At 44.0% G+C, this 22,296-nt stretch overlaps 1 protein-coding gene across 2 annotated transcripts; it reads left to right on the forward strand.

The window, feature by feature from the left end:
* The first annotated feature begins 272 nt into the window (after positions 1 to 272).
* LOC126999709 (malonyl-CoA decarboxylase, mitochondrial-like) lies at positions 273 to 11,937 on the forward strand. 2 transcript variants are annotated; one of them, XM_050862469.1, is made up of 11 exons: positions 273 to 435; positions 2,244 to 2,496; positions 2,772 to 2,906; positions 3,693 to 3,848; positions 5,099 to 5,254; positions 6,065 to 6,263; positions 7,349 to 7,440; positions 7,853 to 7,997; positions 10,254 to 10,475; positions 10,897 to 11,002; positions 11,475 to 11,937. In XM_050862469.1, the coding sequence occupies exons 1-11, from the start codon at positions 413 to 415 to the stop codon at positions 11,677 to 11,679; spliced, it is 1,692 nt and encodes a 563-aa protein (XP_050718426.1). In that variant the 5' UTR covers positions 273 to 412; the 3' UTR covers positions 11,680 to 11,937. The 2 variants fall into 2 exon arrangements, with proteins under 2 accessions (XP_050718426.1, XP_050718425.1); XM_050862468.1 differs by lacking the exon at positions 273 to 435 and adding an exon at positions 1,641 to 1,846.
* The last annotated feature ends 10,359 nt before the right edge of the window (positions 11,938 to 22,296 follow it).

The raw sequence follows: 22,296 nt of genomic DNA on the forward strand, positions 1-22,296 counted from the left end.
TACCACAACCAGATTCATCTCCTTTGTACCACAACCAGACTCATCTCCTTCGTACCACAACCAGACTCATCTCCTTCGTACCACAACCAGACTCATCCCCTTCGTACCACACTCATCTCCTTCGTACCACAACCAGACTCATCTCCTTCGTACCACAACCAGACTCATCTCCTTCGTACCACAACCAGATTCATTTCCTTCGTACCACAACCAGACTCATCTGCCTTGCGGCCTTGGTAAATGATCACTGTGGGAGTCAAAAGCGTCCAAGAATACGAGGCTGAGAGAAACTCGTGACATCCAACAGAGCCAAGACAAGCCGCCAAGACTGTGACACTTCTCAACATGACTCCACGTGGGTCCGTTCAGGCCGAGGCACATACGCAGTTGTCAACCAGCAGACGACACGAACATGGCGTCTCTACAGCTTCATCCGTGAGTACAAGGTGTTAGATGAGTTATTAGTGCAGGTGAGAAAGGTGTGTTAGTGACGTCAGAGGTGGTGAGTTCGACACGTATTCTGAGACGCTTTCGGATCACGATAAATATTTCCCAAGGCCACAAAGGAGGATAGTCGGGTTCTTAGGAGTCTTTTTTCAGGTTCATGATGCAGATGTAATGCCAGAAAGTTAAGTATGGAATGTACACAGGCTCACAAAAGTATAAGTATTGTAAGTAATTAAAATCTGTAACGGAATGCGGAAGTCTAACGGTCGCAGGGAGACACTTAAATTACTTACATAACTTATACCTACTTTTGTGATCCTGTGTACATTCCATACTTAACCTGGCATTACACAGAAGCCTTGTCAAACTGTTACTAGGCTTATAAAACTGTCCATCGAAATGCTCAAAACCTCTATACGAAAGTCTTAGCAAATGTGGATGTGTGAGCCCCGAGAAGATTGAGGATGTGGGTCAACTTTTGCTCTTTTTTAGGCTATAAGGTTAATGTCTGGGTGACCTGAGCGGCCCATTTCAGCGACAGTGACTATTAATTTCTGGGTACATTAATTTTTTATTGTTGTTGTTTTCACTAACGGGAGGTCTTCGCCATCCACGACCCTCCTAAAGTAAATGGGTGGTTTCGCCCTCCACGACTCAACCTCGCAGTATAACCTCAGTATTTATCCCTAAAAACACCCAATTAACTCTCTCCAGCGGCCCTGCATTGTCATTCATAGCAGCCTGGACTCTCAGCTAACCCCAGGACACCAACCGACTGCCGGACACACTGACACAAAGGTTTAATCAAGTGTTTTACCTGAGGGTGTGCAGGTAACCCTCGGCTTCCCTCCCCGGGCTGGCCTGAACGTGAACGGGGAAGGCCTCGGCTCTGACTGACTTCGGCTTAAACAAAACTCTTTATGCACATTATCCAGTAAATATGAGGTTAAATCTATCTCCTTTCAATTCAATTAAATCCTATTAACTCTATCTGTAATATGGCACGGGAGTACTTAGTGGGAAATGTGTGTTACAGTTGCCGGAGTGGCCGGTATAGAACTATACATTTAAACACATTACGTACTTAAAACTTAAATTACAGTAGTAGGGCATTATTTCTTTACAGTAGAGATTAAATAAAAGACAATTAATACGAGAAATAACACGAAAATTACAATGTTTATGGGCCGAAGTGGGTGGGCAGGTGCCGTTGAGGAGGCGGAGGCGGCCCGGACCCCAAATCACCCAGCAGCTCCTTGATTAACATGTACACGTGCAAATCCCGGAGCCAAGGAACCCTGCGGACCTTAATACAGCTTGTAGAGCACGGCGTGGGCGAGGCACGGACAGCCAGCACCGCCGCCATGGCCTCCAGCTCCCCGGGCTCACCCTCGCACAGGTGGGCCGCCTTACCTGGGTGGGGGGGCACGGGATTGTGAGGCGGGGGGTGGGGCACGTATTTATGAGGGGGGGCGGGGCACGATGATGAGGCGGGGGGCGGGGGACGTGATTGTGAGGCGAGGGGGGGGGGGCAGGGCAGTAGATGTGAGGCGAGGGGGCGGGGCATGAGATAGTGAGTCGGGGGCGGGGCACGGAATTATGAGGGGGTGGGGGGGGCATGGAATTATGAGGCGCCTCCTTATTATTAATCTCCTTTTCCCTCGGTGTTTCCTTCTCGCACCTCCTTCTTATTCATCTTCTTTCCCCTCGGCGTTACTTTCTCCATTCTCCTTTCCCTTTTCACACGTAATTTTGTTCCTGCCATAGCATGTATTAAACCTCACCTTCTCTTCCAGGCCAACCAGCAGCAGTTGGGGCAGCAAGTCTTCGCCCATTCCCATCGTGCGGAGCGGGGTCAGCCTCTCCCCCATCACCTTAGGCTCCTTCAGTTTCTCCAGCAGCCGGCCCTTCACCCCGTCACCCATGCCCTCGCCCCCGTCCTCCCCGCCAGCACCAAGCTCTCCCTCGGGGCTCATCCAGGCTACCAAAGATTCCCTGTTGCAAGCTGTGTCAAAGAGGGATGCCAAAACAAGTTCCCTAGCTATCGATGTGAGTTTAGCCCTTATTATTTTTTTTCAAACAAAGGAGATGGCTCAAGGGTAGCAAATAGAGTGTAGAAAAAAAAGCCCGCTACTTGCCGCTCCCACAAGACGTTAGCATAGAGTGGCCAAAAGAGAGGTCAATTTCGGGTGGAAAGGTGCCTTGATACACTCTTTTTGCAGTCTTGACCCCATGGATGGCATTGTAGAGAGATGGGGAAGCAAGAAATATAGATCGATAGATTTAAAACTTACCACTCACTTAATAAATACCCCACTCTACAGGAGGACATGCGGGATATGTGTTACTACTACACCCAGCTTGGAACTGACGAGCGCTCCGAGTTCTTGCTGTACATGGCCACAGCGCTGTCCACAGACCATCGCGTAGTGGAGGAACTCATCCAACAGAAACCAGTCGTAAGTAAAAGGAACGAAAAACAATCTTGTGTACTAATCTGCATATTGGTAAACTCATGGCATGGAAACTTACTAGGGGATGGAGGGAGGAGGGCCATGTACTGAGAACTGTGGAGATGAAGGTAGAAGGGAGTAGACCACCTGGGAGACCAAAGAAGACCTGGGGATGGTGAGTGGAGACATGAGAACGATGACCTGTTAATCTGTATATTGGTGAGCTCATGGCATGGAACTTACTAGGGGATGGAGGGAGGAGGGCCATGTACTGAGAACTGTGGAGATGGAGATAGAAGGGAGTGGACCACCTGGAAGACCAAAGAAGACCTGGGGATGGTGAGTGGAGACATGAGAACGATGACCTGTTAATCTGCATATTGGTGAGCTCATGGCATGGAACTTACTAGGGGATGGAGAGAGGAGGGCCATGTACTGAGAACTGTGGAGATGGAGGTAGAAGGGAGTAGACCAGCTGGAAGACCAAGGAAGACCTGGGGATGGTGAGTGGAGACATGAGAAGGATGAGCATTAGCGAAAAGAGAGTGTACAATCACCAACAATGGGACAGATTCATAGCCTGTCCAACCCCATAAGGAAAAATAAATAAACTTTCCACTTGTCCATAATAGAAAGAAAGGCTTCAGGGTTTCATCAAAATGTACATCACAAGTTTTCGTCCTATAAATACAAGGGAAAATATATAACGCTGTTCGTTCGTAATCAAAAGAAAGGCTTCAGAGTATCGTCAAATTGGTCATAATGCGTATCACAAGTTTTCGTTCTCTGCAGGTTGGCGGAGGGAATGGTGACAACGGCGCCCAGCTGCTGCGTTGGGAGGACCGTCTGCGCCAGTCCCTGCAGCCTCCGCACCACTGGGTCTTCTCTCAGATATCCCGGCTCTCAGGGGGCGTCAAGTTCCTGGTGGACATGCGACAGGACTTGTTGGTGAGTTATTTTACAGGTGATGTTTTGTATCATTCGTGTGGCAAGGAGTTTGATCGATATGTGAACTGTTATCTTATCTACTCCTTCTTTCTTGTCAGTCCTCAGAAAACAGATACAAATAGTTACTCTAAGTATGAGAGATTATTCAGTAACGACCCACACTACAGTCATCCCTCAAATAGTACGGTTTCCAATAGTTCGGTTTTGGTTTTATGTACGTTTTAAGAAGATTTTTTAGGATTTTTAAATTTCCCAACGAGCAGGAAATTTAAAAATCCTAAAAGATCTTCTACAACAATCCGTATAAAACTGAAACCTAACTATTGGAAACCGTACTATTTGAGGGATGACTGTACTTGTCCACACACCCTCCTTCCCTTGACATTCACACCCCATGTCTAGTGTATTCATTCAAGGAGTTAAGAGACTGGAAGAGTATGTGAGGGAAAGCTAAAGAAGAGGAATGATAGATGTGTTGACTGGATAGCCCTTCAACTATTCTTAGGATGCTCAAAAAACAGAGATCTATGTCCTAGATATCTACACCCCATGTCTAGTGTGTATATTCAAGGAGTTAAGAGACTGGAAGAGTATATGAGGGAAAGCTATAGAAGAGATTGACTGGATAGCCCTTCAACTATTCTTACGATGCTCAAAAAACAGAAATCTACATCCCCGATATCCACACTCCATGTCTAGTGTGTATATATATTCATGCAGTGTAGGGTTGGAAGTTAGACAGTGGAAGAGAAATGATAAATATGTGTTGAGTGGCCAGGCCTTTTACTATTCTTAAAATCCTCAAAAACCAGAGAGGAATGGTCAGATTTTGAAAGCACCAGACGTATCATTAACAGAGCCACAATCACCGTTGCCAGATTGTCGTACTCAGAGCATATTATTTACCGGTTTCTGACGCCTAACTATTGCCAAGAAACATCAGGATATAACACTTTTAATGATAACTATAAATGAGTTTCGTTATTGGAGCCCAGAAGACAGTTTTGGGGTAGGAAGTCGGGAAATATAAGCATAGTATTTACTGTTTTCTGACGCCTAGCTATTGCCAAGAAACATCAGGATCTAACTCTTTTAACAATAACTATACATGAGTTTCGTTATTTGAGCCCAGAAGACAGTTTTGGGGTAGGAAGTCAGGAAATATAAGTGGCTGAGTACGACAATTTGGCAACGTTGGCCACAATCCTCTACTCAATCATAAAATAACCTGTGAACCAACACATTTTCAGGCAACGCTGTACACCAAGGCTTCCGACCCAACACCCTCTGCCGTCCTAAAGTCCCTCGACACAGTCCTGAGGGAGTTGTTGTCGCTGTGGTTCACGGTCGGCCTTCTGGAGGTACAGCGAATCACCTGGGACTCGCCGTGCAATATTCTACAGAAGGTGAGTTCCTGTATGTCTATGAGAGATGGCTTGAGGGAGGGCAAGTCAGGGGAAGACTGCCCGTGAAGTGGATCAGTAGGGTGCGCGAGTATTGGAGTGAGAGAGTCGGAAGTAGCAGGATTGAGTGTGATGAGAGGGAGTACCAGAACAGGGAAAGACTGCCCGTGAAGTGGATCAGTAGGGTGAGCGAGCATTGGTGTGAGAGAGTCGGAAGTAGCAGGATTGAGTGTGATGAGAGGGAGTACTAGAACAGGGAGAGACCGCCTGTGGAGTGGATCAGTGGAGTGCACGAGTATTGGTGTGAGAGAGTCGGAAGTAGCAGGATTGAGTGTGATGAGAGGGAGTACTAGAACAGGGAGAGACCGCCTGTGGAGTGGATCAATAGGTGAGTTAGTATTGGAGTGAGAGAGTCGGAAGTAGCAGGATTGAGTGTGATGAGGAGTGCCAGAATAGGGAGAGATGGAGACACTTCTGCCGCTGTGAGGGAGCAAGGCGCTGGAGATATAGATAGATAGAGGTTAGTTCCTCAAGCTCTCCTCCTCCTCGGTAGCAGCAGGGATCGTGTTTCTTAATGGTCCCTTTAAGTGAGAAAAATGAGAAAAAATCATCACTCACACAAACCATTTCATAATATATATCAGAGCATTTGTGATCAGTTTATGTATCATCTATTTTGGGGGGTTTATATCATGGCACAAATTTGGCCCGTCACTGCTACACGGTAAAGCCACAGATTTGGCCTGTCACTGCTACACGGCAAAGCCACAAATTTGGCCCGTCGCTGCTACCAGGTTAATCTTCATCCCTTAGATCTCCGAGTATGAGGCGGTCCACCCCGTGCGCAACTGGGCGGATCTCAAGCGTCGAGTTGGCCCCTACCGCCGCTGCTTCACCTTCACCCACTCCTGCATGCCCAAGGAGCCTCTGGTTGTCCTGCACATCTTCCTCACCAGCGAAATCTCATGCTCGATGGGCAAGATCCTTCGGAGTTCGAGGTCGTCATCAATAGGTCAGTGTGGGTTTAGTGTCTCATGATTCTTGGTTGTTATATTGCATTGACCTCACTTGTTGTAAATTCTTGGCATGGAAAACTGTTTGAAGTTGCTAATGCTCATGTAATTGTCCTTCTATACCATGCGCATCTATAGCGTATGCCCCCAACTTTACCTTACTTTTACCATACAAGCTATCAGTGTGTGAACTTAGGTTTGGAGCAGGTGAGGATACAGTGCTGGGAGTCTTGGAGAGATTGGAGGTAGAAGGAAGGAGGCCAGTTGGTAGACCTAGGAAAACGTGGAGAAGGTGTATACAGGAAGACTTGGCATTGATGGGATTGGATGAGCATCAGGCAGAAGACAGAGTAGGATGGAGGAGAGCCATAAAGCGTCCAACCGCTCAGGAAGAGTGAAAACGGACGTTAAACGAAATGATGATGATGAACAGTTACTTAGGTTTGGGTTTCTCTCTGTGACATATGCAATAACTCTTCCCTCTTGTATTTGAAACAGAAAAGAAGGAAATGAAGAAAGAGTTTGAGACCATGTGCCCCTAACTTTACCTTACTCTTACCATAACAGTTATCAGAATGTGAGGTTAGGTTCTTGTTTCTTTCCGTGAACATGAATCATTAACTCTTCCCTCGTATTGGCAACAGAAAAGAAGGAAATGAAGAAAGAGTTTGAGAGCATGTGCCCCCAACTTTACCTTACTCTTACCATAACAGTTATCAGAATGTGAGGTTAGGTTCTTGTTTCTTTCCGTGAACATGAATCATTAACTCTTCCCTCGTATTGGCAACAGAAAAGGAGAAAATGAAGAAAGATTTTGAGAGCATGTGCCCCCAACTTTACCTTACTCTTACCATAACAGTTATTAGAATGTGAGCTTAGGTTCTTGTTTCTTTCCGTGAACATGAAATCATTAACTCTTCCCTCGTATTGGCAACAGAAAAGGAGAAAATGAAGAAAGATTTTGAGAGCATGTGCCCCCAACTTTACCTTACTCTTACCATAACAGTTATCAGAATGTGAGCTTAGGTTCTTATTTCTTTCCGTGAACATGACATCATTAACTCTTCCCTCGTATTGGCAACAGAAAAGGAGAGCATGAAGAAAGACTTTGAGAACCCTTCCCTCATCAACACAGCGATATTTTACTCCATAACGTCAACTCAAAAAGGACTACAGGTGAGAAATGTGTGTGAAGCATGGTTGTAACTAACGCCCATTGCTCTGTATGTCTGAAAGTAATGGAGTGTATACATTGTTGATTCTTCTCGTGTAATGTCCTTTTTTTCCTTTATGGGGTTGGACTGGCTATAGTTGATTTAGGGGAGTTCTTTTTTTTACCGTTGAGCTGCTTCCTGTACTATATAAAAAAACACTAATTCACCTCACTTAACTATTATCAAGAGCATCAAAGCATCATTACCATCTAGGCAGAGTGGAGTCAAGCCTTGGAAAACTTAAATTATTCTTCTTCTATATAAAAAAAACACTAATTCACCTCAGTTAACTATTATCGAGAGCATCAAAGCATCATTACCATCTAGGCAGAGTGGAGTCAAGCCTTGGAAAACTTAAATTATCCTACTTCCAGGGCATTGAACTCGGGAACTATCTCATCAAGCGAGTGGTACATGAACTGAAGGCGGAGTTTCCCAATATGAATCAGTTCTCCAGTCTTTCACCCATTCCTGGCTATGTCAAGTGGCTGAATGGCATGATGGCACAGGCACAGAGAGGTAAGATGCACTTGTGTGTTGAAAGAGGGAGCATCAGTATCACACAACTCACTTTATTGTATAGAAAGTCTCATTGATAAGGAAGCATATATGATTTCTCTGAGTCAAGACCTATAGTGTTTGTTTTGGTTTTGTTAGGTAATGTTAGGTTAAGTTTAGGGTATCTTCAAACACATGATAGCCAGCGCCTTTTGGTATAAATCATCAAAGAATGACCTCACTTTGTTGTATAGAAAGTCTCTTTAGTAAGGAAGCATATATGAATTTTCTTTGTCAAGACCTATAGTAACTGTTTGGGGTTTGTTAGGTTAGGTTAAGTTTAGGGTATCTTCAAACACATGATAGCCAGCACCTTATGGTATAAACCAACAAAGAATGACCTCACTTTATTGTATAGAAAGTCTCATTGATAAGGAAGCATATATGAATTCTCTGAGTCAAAACTTATTGTGTTTGTTTTGGTTTTGTTAGGTAATGTTAGGTTAAGTTTAGGGTATATTCAAACACATGATAGCCAGCGCCTTTTGGTATAAATCAACAAAGAATGACCTCACTTTATTGTATAGAAAGTCTCATTGATAAGGAAGCATATATGAATTCTCTGAGTCAAGACCTATAGTGTTTGTTTTGGTTTTGTTAGGTAATGTTAGGTTAAGTTTAGGGCATCTTCAAACACATGATAGCCAGCACCTTATGGTATAAATCAACAAAGAATGACCTCACTTTATTGTATAGAAAGTCTCTTTAGTAAGGAAGCATATATGAATTTTCTTTGTTAAGACCTATAGTAACTGTTTGGGGTTTGGTAGGTTAGGTTAGGTTAAGTTTAGGGTATCTTCAAACACATGATAGCCAGCACCTTATGGTATAAATCAACAAAGAATGACCTCTCTTTATTGTATAGAAAGTCTCATTGATAAGGAAGCATATATGAATTCTCTGAGTCAAGACCTATAGTGTTTGTTAGGTTAAGTTTAGGGTATCTTCAAACACATGATAGCCAGTGCCTTTTGGTATAAATCAACAAAGAATGACCTCACTATGTTGTATAGAAAGTCTCTTTAGTAAGGAAGCATATATGAATTTTCTTTGTCAAGACCTATAGTAACTGTTTGGGGTTTGGTAGGTTAGGTTAGGTTAAGTTTAGGGTATCTTCGAACACATGATAGCCAGCACCTTATGGTATAAATCAACAAAGAATGACCTCACTTTATTGTATAGAAAGTCTAATTGATAAGGAAGCATATATGAATTCTCTGAGTCAAGACCTATAGTGTTTGTTTTGGATTTGTTAGGTAATGTTAGGTTAAGTTAAGGGTATCTTCAAACACATGATAGCCAGCGCCTTTTGGTATAAATCAACAAAGAATGACCTCACTTTATTGTATAGAAAGTCTCATTGATAAGGAAGCATATATGAATTCTCTGAGTCAAGACCTATAGTGTTTGTTTTGGTTTTGTTAGGTAATGTTAGGTTAAGTTTAGGGTATCTTCAAACACATGATAGCCAGCGCCTTTTGGTATAAATCAACAAAGAATGACCTCACTTTGTTGTATAGAAAGTCTCTTTAGTAAGGAAGCATATATGAATTTTCTTTGTCAAGACCTATAGTAACTGTTTGGGGTTTGGTAGGTTAAGTTTAGGGTATCTTCAAACACATGATTGCCAGCACCTTATGGTATAAATCAACAAAGAATAACCTCACTTTCTTATATAGAAAGTCTCATAAGTAAGGAAGCATATATGAATTTTCTGAGTCAAGACCTATAGTGACTGTTTGGGGTTTAGGTAGGATATGTTAGGTTAAGTTTAGGGTATCTTCAAACACATGATAGCCAGCACCTTATGGTATAAACCAACAAAGAATGACCTCACTTTATTGTATAGAAAGTCTCATTGATAAGGAAGCATATATGAATTCTCTGAGTCAAGACCTATAGTGTTTGTTTTGGTTTTGTTAGGTAATGTTAGGTTAAGTTTAGGGTATCTTCAAACACATGATAGCCAGTGCCTTTTGGTATAAATCAACAAAGAATGACCTCACTTTCTTGTATAGAAAGTCTCATAAGTAAGGAAGCATATATGAATTTTCTTTGTCAAGACCTATAGTGATTGTTTGGGGTTTGGTAGGTTAGGTTAGGTTAAGTTTAGGGTATCTTCAAACACATGATTGCCAGCACCTTATGGTATAAATCAACGAAGAATAACCTCTCTTTCTTGTATAGACAGTCTCATAAGTAAGTCTCATCTTCTAGGGGAGGTCGTTATATTCACTGAGGCTGAGGAGAAGGAGCTACAAGTTTGCCTGGAGGTGGACACGCCCTCTGCCATATATGATCGCCTCCGCAAGCTGTTCACGACCAACGGCTGGATGGAGTCGGCCGAGCTGGTGGATTGCCTGGAGAACCCCCTGATGCGGCTCTGTGCTTACTATCTTGTGGTTGAGAAGAGACGAGGTTATGCCCTTGACTCTGTTGGTAAGCATTATTTTATATCACAATACTATCTTCTTTTTCTTCTTTGTTTATAGTCTGTCTTTTCTTACTGTTGGATTGGACTTGTGATGATCTTCCCCTATCTTGCCTGGTCCAGTGCTAATTCTTCCTCTGTTTCTAACACTTCATAAACATTTTTTTAATACTGCTATGCTATATTTTATCACATTACTATCTCCTTTGTTTATAGTACATCTTCTGTTCTTGAGGTCAGACTTGTGCAGGATCTCAAAATTCATAGGCTGGCCTCTCCTCAATAGTACCCAATATTGCTTCAGAAAAATGCAAAGTATAAGTACAACGAGAGTATAATTTTGCAACATCTATAGAGGGATTCTTGAGTCTATTATTCCTGTTGTCCCATTTTCCTTTATGGTAACTATCTGTGTTTTGTGCCTTTCAGCAAACTTCCACCTGAAAAATGGTGCAGTCATGTGGCGCATCAACTGGCAGGCAGACCAGTCACCCCGAGGCCTGGCCAACTCTTGCGGCATCATGGTCAACTACAGGTACGCCAGAACTCTCTCAGTGCAGGGCTCTTATTCTCAAACATTCCTAGTCTTACGCACCCACATTTGATAAGGCTTTCGTAGAGGTTGTCCATGATACTATAATGAAAATATCAGACATGAAAACTGAACTAATGATTATATTTGATATTATTCGTGAAAGCAATTAAGACACACACTCACTCTCACTGCTATGTTTGAGAATAAGTGCATCGAAGACTATTATTGAGGCTAATGTCGTAATTGTTGACGGCCCTCGAGAGCGCTGCATCAGTGGCGGAGCAGGGCCTGAAATCTCATAAACGGTAAATGGTATATTTCCTTGAGTAGTTTTATAAGCCAAGGGATAGTTTGACAAGGCTCCCAGCTGAAAGAAAGGTCAATCACAGGTGGAGAGGTGTCCCGATTCTCTCTTCTTGAATACTAACAACAATCACTAGTCACCAATATGAATGTGTCTTGTCCTTTCCAGATACTTCATTGACGAGTGTGAGAAGAACAGCCGGACTTATTTGGAGAGCCAGGAAATACTTTTATCGGACACGGTGAAGTTCCTGGTCAACACAGCACTCATGAAGGTTGTGAAGAAGAGTCCGAGCTCCCCGTCCCCCTCCCCGGCACACCCCAGGAGCCCCACCCCGCCCCTCATCACTGTCACCCCAGACTCAAAAATATAAAGTTTTGAAAGGAGATAGATTAGCATGCTGACATCTGGTCTTCAGCAAGTGTTAAAATGTAACATTCCTCCTCACTCCCTTTCTTTCACACTGATCCATTGACACGAGGGGGTGGAAGCCATAGGGTAACTTTCAGCTCAAGAACTTTAACACAGCACAAATTTACAGCAAGGAGTGGCTTTCAAAATGTGTCCACTTTAAATGGGTTCTGTATTTAATTTGTAACACATTCTGGATCATTCCAGAGATTGCTAGAAACGACTTATTATGGCATATCATATACTCAAAGCAAATCATATTTTTGTTAAGGCTGTGAGAGTGTCTGTATATCGCTACATAAGAGCCTGTACATCTAGCTACTGTGACTGTGGCAGAATAATGTCACTGCTTTTATTTTCTAGTCATTTCTGGCTGTCCTACATTATGGTGGTATTAACAGCATGGCAGGACAGTGGCCGGTCATTGGAGGGGGTCCAGGGGGTGGGTGTTCGGTGGGGAAGTTTGTTGCACCGCCAGATGAATATTGCCGGTGATGGGGCAGGTGCTGCGCCAGGTCTCAAATTGGGTGTATAACGTAGGCTAGTCAAAATAGTGTAGAGTTTACAAGCACTTCTGAACATGTATATAACGTATTGCACATTTGTATTGTACATTTTGTGGATTTATTTGTCATTGACAACAATAATGAAAAAGACAGTGCTTGAAACTGCTCTTAAACTATTTCTTTAAATTGTATTTTTGAAAAAATATTCCTGAAGTAATTCTTTTTTCAGTTGTAAAGATCAAACCAAAAATCAAAAAGCCTCATGCAGTTTATCATACCTTTGATATGAAGTTGGCAATTACTTATATATTTAGCTTTAGCTTTTGAATTTCAAAATAATTAATTAACATTAAAAGTGATACAAAGCAATAAAGAAATATTGAAAATATATTAGTTTTCATGTCACACACACACACACACACACACACACACACACACACACACACACACACACACACATTGCTTAGTGGTGCAGTGGATAAATAACACTCAGCTGCCACCTGAGGCAGAGTATCACATCTTGCTGGGCCAGAAAAGTTATGCCAACTAAAGCAATTACTGTCCCTTCCAAGTATGGGGATGGGAGCTGTGGTGTGCGAGGTTCCAGATATACCCGTAGATTGGTCTAATGAATTAAAAACATACTTCCTCCTCTCTTTCTGGAAGGTATGGCCGCCAAGTATGGGGATGGGAGCCGTGGTGTGCGAGGTTCCAGATATACCCGTAGATTGGTCTAATGAATTAAAAACATACTTCCTCCTCTCTTTCTGGAAGGTATGGCCGGCTATCACAAGTCAAACATGATCAGACTGGGTGAATCTCTTGCTCTCGCTCTCTCTCTCTCCCACACACACACACACACACACACACACACACCATTCCTCACCCACACACACACCCTTCCCCAGAGTTACCCTGTGTAGCGTGGAAAGAAAATAATTAAAGCTACATCCCTTTTTGACGACCACTATGGTTGTGATGGTATGGTAGCGTGGTAGTCGTCGAGCGCTGGTCCCGGATGGGAAGGCTTCAGGACAAGTGAACACTCGTTCCGAGGATTGAGTCCAGAAGGGCGTTACTTGTGTGATTAATTATGGAAGGTGGGAGGATTTCAGTGTGAACCACGTGAGACAGCATTAAGAAACTGGATGGTGATAAGGGGGGGGGCGAATGTGTAAGGGTTCAGTAATCTCAAATGATCAGCAAAACAGGCTCCAAATAATACTCACAGTAAGGTTGTATATAAATATGTATTTGGTTTCCTTTTTCAAAGGTTAGCGGAGTACTAAAAAAAAAATAACACTGACAGGCTGTATGCCTCTAATCTAACTAACTACCGGCACAAGGGAGATTTGGGGAATACACAGAATGCTTAGCTCTGGTTGCTGGAGGCGGAGAAGCAGGAGCTGGCGTGAGTGTCGGGCTCGGCAGGGGACGTCCACGATGGGAATGGGCGGTCCGGGTGATGGACAGACGGGCGCCGCTTGATGAGGAGACTGAGCGGCTCGGGTGGTGTGAAGAGGCGGGCGCCGTTTGATGTAGGGAGCAGCTTGGGCAGTGGTATTTCGGCCCCCAGGGCAGTCGAGGGGCTGGTTACCCCGCCATACAAGTTCCCATCCTGTAGTCAGTCTCACACAGCAGGCCGTGGGTGGTTCTTCGGTGTGTGTGTGTGTGTGTGTGTGTGTGTGTGGGTGGGTGGGATTGAGTGGAGAGATGGACACCTCTCACTCAACTCCAACTCGCTGCCTTTCTTGCTTCCTGCTGCTCGTCTCTTGACAAGCCCGCCTCACACAACAGGCCGTGGGTGGTGTGTGGGTCGGCGGCTGAGTGGAGAGACGGACACATCTCCGACCAGCCAGCTTCTCGGTCTTTTCTCCTGCTGCAGTGGTGCTTGTCTCCTCACTGACTCGTGGGCCTCCTTGCCCTCGCCTTCTCGCCTCTGCTCCTCGCTAAGCTCCTCCCCCTTCTTCACGTGACTCCCTCTCGGCATTACAATCAAACCCTACCTACCTTACTAGTTATTGGTTTCTTGGAGGGGTTCGAGGCTTTGAGATGAGGGATTTCAGTAACTCTCGTTCATATATTCGCTCATTCGCTCGCCGTGTTATCTTCTCATAACCTTTTACGCACTTACATTCCTCAGCCACCCATTCACTCTTTCACTCATTCACGCTCCCACTCGCTCACACTTACTCTGTTACCCACTGACTTACTCACATTCTCGTTCACTCACATTCGGACCGTTACACCTGAATAAGCCTCCACACAGGCATCCTAAACAACTTTCAACTATTTTTTTCAAGATCAGTCCCAAATGGACATATGAATGAACATAGTATATATGAACGCAATGGGCCCGTCAGTCTCCCTGTCACATCAACATTCTTCTTCTCCTTCTTTTGACCCGTAACGCTTTGTATCACTTCTGACTCTACCAGGCTAGTCGTCACTACAAATGTGCAAAACTTTGTTGCCTTGGCCCACAAAGGGATAACCACGCCCTCAGAGCTGTTATTTTCGCTGCAAGTCCTAATTTATGCTTTTTTGCATCTCGTATGTAATATTGTCAGGGTGTATCGTAAGCTCTCGCTTCAAAAACGTGCCAATTAGCGAGATGTAAGTTATTTCGGTGACGCAGCGATGCTCGGCGAAGGTGTTGCCGTATAACACGATCACCACCGAGGCTCTTGTGCTGGAAAAGGAGTGTGACCACACATTTTTAATTTGGTTGATTTATATTCAGATATTATGCTTGTGAGAAGAGAAGGAAGCCATAATACCAAAAGTTTTGAGATATTTCTTATAGTTCTCCTTTTATTTTTTTTCCCCTTTAAATATTGAGAGGATACTTTGTCCTTATATAAATATTTTGTAGAAGATATAATCTTGTTTATTAGCCAATCAAACTTAAGTTATATTAATATTATGGCGAGTATTGAGTGTCCGTACCATATCCCACCTCCCTGGCCGAACCATCAGCACGGGTGGGGATGATTCGGACGATTTAGAAACTTGTCTTTCACCACCTACGTCTGAAAACTGGAAATAACTACGAGTGTCATATTAGCAGCCGAAAGAGCCAAAGGATGGAGGAACATTTTGAGATCAACAAAATTACACTACTACTTAAACTTCTTTTTCTAAAAATATTTTTCTAAAAAGTATCTGAATCATACCGGCTCTCCCCTACTCCCACCCACTCCAGTCCGGCCTGAACCGAAACACCTCTGCAATGAGATGGGAGAGATAACACTGTAATGGCATCCCCCGGCAATAGTTGATACATTGTAACCTTATTTGTGATGTGTCGTGTCCTGCCAGTGATCCTTTGTGGTTTACCTTTCTTGCCCCAACATTCCTGATTGTGATTGGTTACTTTTAATTCGTTCTTATGTTTCTTAGTCGGCACATTGTACCTCCCCGCAGCTCATTTTTTTTTATCCTCATTTAGAGAATCTGGAGTTCAGGTGGTCTTTAGGACAGCATGTGGGTAGTCAGCTTGATTGATTCATTGATAGTATATTGTTGCAAGTAAACAACAAAGGAGAAGGGAGGAGCATGCCATCCCAACCCCCAGGCAGTACAGCTTGTTTGTATACATTTTAAGAGTTCAATTCCTTCATTTTCCTTTGATTTATCCCATTTTTTATTATCGTTTTGTATCCATTCTCAGTTTTTAGTAGTTTCACGGGGGGGGGGGAGGCTAGTGATATTTGTTTGTTATGGTTGTGTGGTGAATAATTGATTGATTGATTGATAGTTTATTGTTGCAAGTAAACAACAAAGGAGAAGGGAGGAAGTAGTTTGTGTATGTTTGGTGGTTCGCTCCCGCTCATGTGTTTCGTTCCCTCTGGATGGCTCGTTTCGGATTCGCTTAGCACGTCTCGGTTTATTTCCCTCAGAAGGTGACGTTAGGTAGCTGATTCAGAGCTTTAAGCTTTCGCTGTCTGTCTTCCCTCTTGACACCACCTCCAACCTCTTTCCTTCCGTGTGTCTGGGTAGAAATTGCTGTGTGGGTGGGTGTGTTAGTGCCCCGTCTATTAATGTGTGGGTGTTAGAGGCCCATCTATTAATGTGTTGGTGTGTGTGTTCGTGTCCATCTATTACAGTGTTAATGGCCCATCTATTACTGTGGGTGGGTGTGTTATGGGCCCATCTATCCTGTGAGGGTGTGGGTGATAGTGGCCCATCTATACTGTGTGGGTGTGGGTGTGGTGGGCCCTGGTGTTTTTTTTTGTGGTGGGCCCTGGTGTTTTTTTTTGTGGTGGGGCCTTGTGTTTTTGTGGTGGGGCCTGGTGTTTTTTGTGGTGGGGCCTGGTGTTTTTTTGGTGGGGCCTGGTGTTTTTTTTTTGGTGGGGCCTTGTGTTTTTTTTTGTGGGGCCTTGTGTTTTTTTTGGTGGGGCCTGGTGTTTATTTGGTGGGGCCTGGTGTTTTTTTTTGGTGGGGCCTGGTGTTTTTTTTTTTGGTGGGGCCTGGTGTGTTTTTTGGTGGGGCTTGGTGTTTTTTTGTGGGGCCTTGTGTGTTTTATTGTGGGGCCTTGTGTTTTTTTTTGTGGGGCCTTGTGTGTTTTTTTTTGTGGGGCCTTGTGTGTTTTTTTTTGTGGGGCCTTGTGTTTTTTTTTGTGGGGCCGGGGTTTTTTTTTTGGTGGGGCCTGGTGTTTTTTTTTGTGGGCCTTGTGTTTTTTGTGGGGGCTTGTGTGTTTTTGGTGGGGCTTGGTGTTTTTTTGTGGGGCCTTGTGTGTTTTATTGTGGGGCCTTGTGTTTTTTTTTGTGGGGCCTTGTGTGTTTTATTGTGGGGCCTTGTGTGTTTTTTTGTGGGGCCTTGTTTTTGTGGTGGGGCCTGGTGTTTTTGTGGTGGGGCCTGGTGTTTTTTTTTGGTGGGGCCTGGTGTTTTTTTTGGTGGGGCCTGGTGTTTTTTTTTGTGGGACCTGGTGTTTTTTTTGTGGGACCTTGTGTTTTTTTGTGGGGCCTGGTGTTTTTTTTTTTGTGGGGCCTTGTGTGTTTTTTTGTGGGGCCTGGTGTTTTTTTTTGGTGGGACCTGGTGTTTTTTTTGTGGGGCCTTGTATGTTTTTTGTGGGGCCTGGTGTTTTTGTGGTGGGGCCTGGTGTTTTTTTTGTGGGGCCTGGTGGTTTTTTTTTTGTGGGGCCTGGTGTTTTTTTTGGTGGGGCCTGGTGTTTTTTGTGGGGCCTTGTGTTTTTTTTGGTGGGGCCTGGTGCTTTTTTGGTGGGACCTCGTGTTTTTTTGTGGGGCCTTGTGTTTTGGGGGGCCTGGTTTTTTTTTGTGGGGCCTGGTGTTTTTTTTTGTGGGGCCTGGTGTTTTTGTGGTGGGGCCTGGTGTTTTTTTTGGTGGGGCCTGGTGTTTTTTTTGTGGGGCCTGGTGTTTTTTTTTGTGGGGCCGTGTGTTTTTGTGTGGGGCCTTGTGTTTTTTTTTGTGGGGCCGGGTGTTTTTTTGGTGGGGCCGGGGGTTTTTTTTTTGGTGTGGCCTGGTGTTTTTTTGGTGGGGCCTGGTGTTTTTTTTGGTGGGGCCGTGTTGGTTTTTTTGTGGGGCCTGGTGTTTTTTTTGGTGGGACCTGGTGTTTTTTTGTGGGGCCTTTTTTTTTTGTGGGGCCTGGTGTTTTTTGTGGTGGGGCCTGGTGTTTTTTGTGGTGGGGCCTGGTGTTTTTGTGGTGGGGCCTGGTGTTTTTTTGGTGGGGCCTGGTGTTTTTTTTTTTGGTGGGGCCTTGTGTTTTTTTGGTGGGGCCTGGTGTTTTTTTGGTGGGGCCTGGTGTTTTTTTGGTGGGGCCTGGTGTTTTTTTTGGTGGGGCCTTGTGTGTTTTTTTGTGGGGCCTTGTTTTTTTTTTTGGTGGGGCCTTGTTTTTTTTTTTGGTGGGGCCTGGTGTGTTTTTGTAGGACCTGGTGTTTTTTTTTGGTGGGGCCTGGTGTGTTTTTTGTAGGACCTGGTGTTTTTTTTTTGGTGGGGCCTGGTGTTTTTTTTGGTGGAGCCTGGTTTTTTTTTTTTTGGTGGGGCCTGGGTTTTTTTGTGGGGCCTGGTGTTTTTTGTAGGACCTGGTGTTTTTTTTTTTTGTGGGACCTGGTGTGGTTAATGTTTATAATGATGCCATCTTAGTTGGCACATTCTACCTGCCCGCAGCTCATTTTTTTGTCCTTGTATAGAGAGAATCTGGAGTTTGGGTTGATAGGTGGTTTTTAGGACAACATGTGGGTGGTCTTAGGCCATGCGCCGATGACTTATGGTGGTGGTACGTGATAGTGATGGTGGTACATGATAGTGGTGATGGTGGTGGTGGTACGTGATAGTGGTGATGGTGGTGGTGGTACATGATAGTGGTGGTGGTGGTGGTACGTGATAGTGGTGGTGGTGGTACGTGATAGTGGTGGTGGTGGTGGTAGGCTACGTGATAGTGGTGGTGGTGGTGGTGGTACGTGATAGTGGTGGTGGTGGTGGTGGTGGTACGTGATAGTGGTGATGGTGGTGGTACGTGATAGTGGTGGTGGTGGTGGTGGTGGTACCTGATAGTGGTGGTGGTGGTGGTACGTGATAGTGGTGGTGGTGGTGGTACGTGATGGTGGTGGTGGTGCCCCTGCCTTGCCTTGCCTTTCCCTTGCACTCAAAAATTTTCTTGGCATGTTGCTGGGGAAAAAAGATCTGAATATGTAGTGAAAGTTGAGTGAAAAGTGTAATAGTGGAAAATAGCAAAAGCGCATAGGCAGGCAAATCAGGGAAAGAAAAGGACAGAAAACCTAAGTTCAGGATGAATGCTTAAGCCTTGCCTTGCCCTTGCCTTGATTTGCCCTTGCCTTGACTTAATTGCCTTGCCTTGCCCAGCCCTTCCCTTGCCTTGCCCTTCCCTTGCCCTGTCCTGCCTTGGCTGCCAGCCCTGTGCGTCTCGCCTTCTTGGCTGGCTGGCCTTGTGCGCTCCCTGACATTGCCTTCTTGGCTGGCCAGCCCTGTGCGTCTCGTCTTCTTGGCTGGCCACATATAGCCCTGTGCTTTGTCCTTCCCTTGCCTTGTCCTTCCCTTGCCCTGACCTTCCCTTGTCCTGCCCTTCCCTTCCCTTGCCCAGCCCTTCCCTTGCCCTGCCCTTCCCTTGCCTTGTCCTGCCTTGGCTGCCAGCCCTGTGCGTCTCGTCTTCTTGGCTGGCTGGCCTTGTGCGTTCCCTGACCTTGCCTTCTTGGCTGGCCAGCCCTGTGCGTCTCGTCTTCTTGGCTGGCCATATAGCCCTGTGCGTTGGTCTCCCTTGCCTTGTCCTTCCCTTGCCCTGACCTTCCCTTGCCCTGCCCTTCCCTTGCCTTGCCTTGCCCTTCCCTTGCCTTGCCCTGCCCTTCCCTTGCCTTCCCTTGCCTTGCCTTGCCTTGCCCTTTATTCACTTGTAATACTGAGCACTTTATCCTGAACTTAGGTTTTCTGTCCATTTCTTTCCCTGATTTGCCTACCTATGCGCTTTTGCTATTTTCCATTATTACATTTTTCATTCAACTTTCACTACATGCTCAGATCTTTTTTTGCAGCAACATGCCAAGAAAATTTTTGTGTGAGGTATTAATTTCACTGCTTCCTCTTTACATCCTTATGGTCCTAACACGGTACTTCTTCCTCCGTCTTCCTCCTCCACTCTGCTATGCCACTCCTCTTCCCCAATGATCTCCACCACAGATGCTAATAGCCTTTGCCTCTCCTCTTCATGCCTGTCACAGGCCACTATCAGGTGCTCTTTTTTTTGTTTCTTTTTCTCCTATACAAACGCTGCAGTTTTTATCCTTCTCATCTCTGCTTCTCTCCTTTACTTGTTGTTCCAGTCCTTGCCTTGAACAGCAGCTTATTCCCCCAGTCTCCCTGGTACCAATTCCCTGGCCTCTGGGTTATACGTCTAACGACAAGTTACCAAGGAATATTAAGGTACATGGGAATATATAAAAGTAGCGACTAAACTATACATAAGAAGAATGAAGTGGAAAGGTTCTGACGTATATGTATATATCTAAGTGTGTTGTAAGGAATATTTTTAAAACTTAAAGTACCAGGTTATATTTTCATGCATGTACGTACTACGCGATATGTTTACGGATCTATGAAGTCCCGGGTTATATTATTTGTAAGTGTGCACTGCTGCTCCGGCTATCGCAACCCTTACTTCTGCTATCCATGTACTGCCCAGACCTTTAATATACCCCAACTTCAGCATCTCCATTTAAGAGAAGCACTGGGGGGCAGCATGGGCCAGGCAAAAGTCGTAGGAACTGGCACGCGCTATAGATAAAATCTGCTTTGTGTTGTTGCTCCTCGTACTGTGGCAATGACACACGGTACCAAACACCCCGTTATACAGTGTCTGCAGTAAGGGTTATACGTGATGATTTATATACGCAAGTAAATATACGTAACGAAAAAAGGTTGATTAAAATGCTTTGTTTCCTTAGGGATGATTCTTGATGACATATGATTGTAGGTCTGCAGGAAGGGTTATACGTGATGATTTCTATACATAAACTAATATACATAACAGGAAAATGAAGATTGAGATGTTTGTATAAGGTCAAAAGGGCTGATTCTCGATGATGTGTGTGTGTTGCATTCTCCCATATATACACTCCAAGCTTACATGAAGAGCTACTGAAATTTATAAAATCAATTATACATAAAAGGAAAATGATGAATATTCATCAAGAAGTTTGTATAGGGTCAAAAGGGCTGATTCTCGACGATGTATGTCTGTATTGCTTTCTTTTATACGCTTCTTGCTTGTAGGAAGGGCTATACGCACTGAAATTTATACACGAGCAATTATACTTATATTTGTAAGTATATGTACGATGCGACATTTTAGGCGTATGTTACTGGGTTATATTTGTTAGTATATGTATGAAGCGATATATTTACGTATGTTTAGGTGGTATAGTTTAAGCAAAAGGTACTGGGTTTTATATTTCTAAGTGTGTGTACTAAACTATATATTTACATGTCTACCTGTGGGAGTGGGATGTATTTTAAGTACGTGCTATGGGAAAATACATATGGGGAGCGTATTAATCTGGCATAATGGTAGTATCGTAACAGCTTTGGTGCTGCTGCGATTGGCTATCAACAACATCTATGGCTTTTGAATGCCAAACCTAACTTCCTCTTCGACTATTCACATTAACCTTTTTGCTGCTGCTGCTGCTATTAACAACTATATATGGTTTCTGCATGACAATATTTGCTGCTACGGCTATTTACAATTTCTACGGATTTTGGGTATTGCAACAAACCCATACACTGTTGATCGAAACAACCTCGCAAGCTTTTGTTACAACACCGCGCATTTTCGTTACAACCACGTATGCTTTCAAAACTATTCTGTATCCTTTTGTTACAACCCCATGTGCTTTTATAACAACGTGCACTCTTTCGTAACAATTAATTTCCTGACCAAATAAAAGAGGATTAGGCCTACGGGGGACACCTCTTAAAAAAAAACGCACCAAGACTTTTACCTCAAATCAAGGTGGTGTGGAAATAAAGTCAACACACGAACACACACACACACTACCATACACCCCGTTATACAGTGTCTCCGCCATACGAAGACACACATATACGGTTGAGAGGGCTGATCCTCGATGATGTATGGTTGAATGTCTGCAGTAAGGGTTATACGTGATTTCTAAACGCAAGTAAATATACGTAACGAAAAATGGTTGATTAAAATGCCTTCTGTTTCCTTAGGGATGATTCTTGATGACATATGATTGTATGTCTGCAGGAAGGGTTATACGTGATGATTTCTATACACAAACTAATATATATTACAGGAAAATGAATAAGGTTAGTATATAAGGTCGAAAGGGCTGGTTCTCTGCGATGCATGTCTGTATTGCATTCTTTTATACACCCCATGCTTGCAGGAAGGGCTATACGTACTGAAATTTATACACAAGTAATTATACGCAGCAGGAAATGAAGAATGGAATGTTTGTATAAGGTCAAAAGGGCTGGTTCTTGATGATGTGTCTGTGTTGCATTCTTTCCTACTCCATACTTGCAGGAAGGGTTATACCTTATACCTACTGAAATTTATGCAAAAGCAATTATACG

The sequence above is a fragment of the Eriocheir sinensis genome, chromosome 17, assembly GCF_024679095.1.
Source record: "Eriocheir sinensis breed Jianghai 21 chromosome 17, ASM2467909v1, whole genome shotgun sequence".
Lineage (NCBI taxonomy): Eukaryota > Metazoa > Arthropoda > Malacostraca > Decapoda > Varunidae > Eriocheir > Eriocheir sinensis.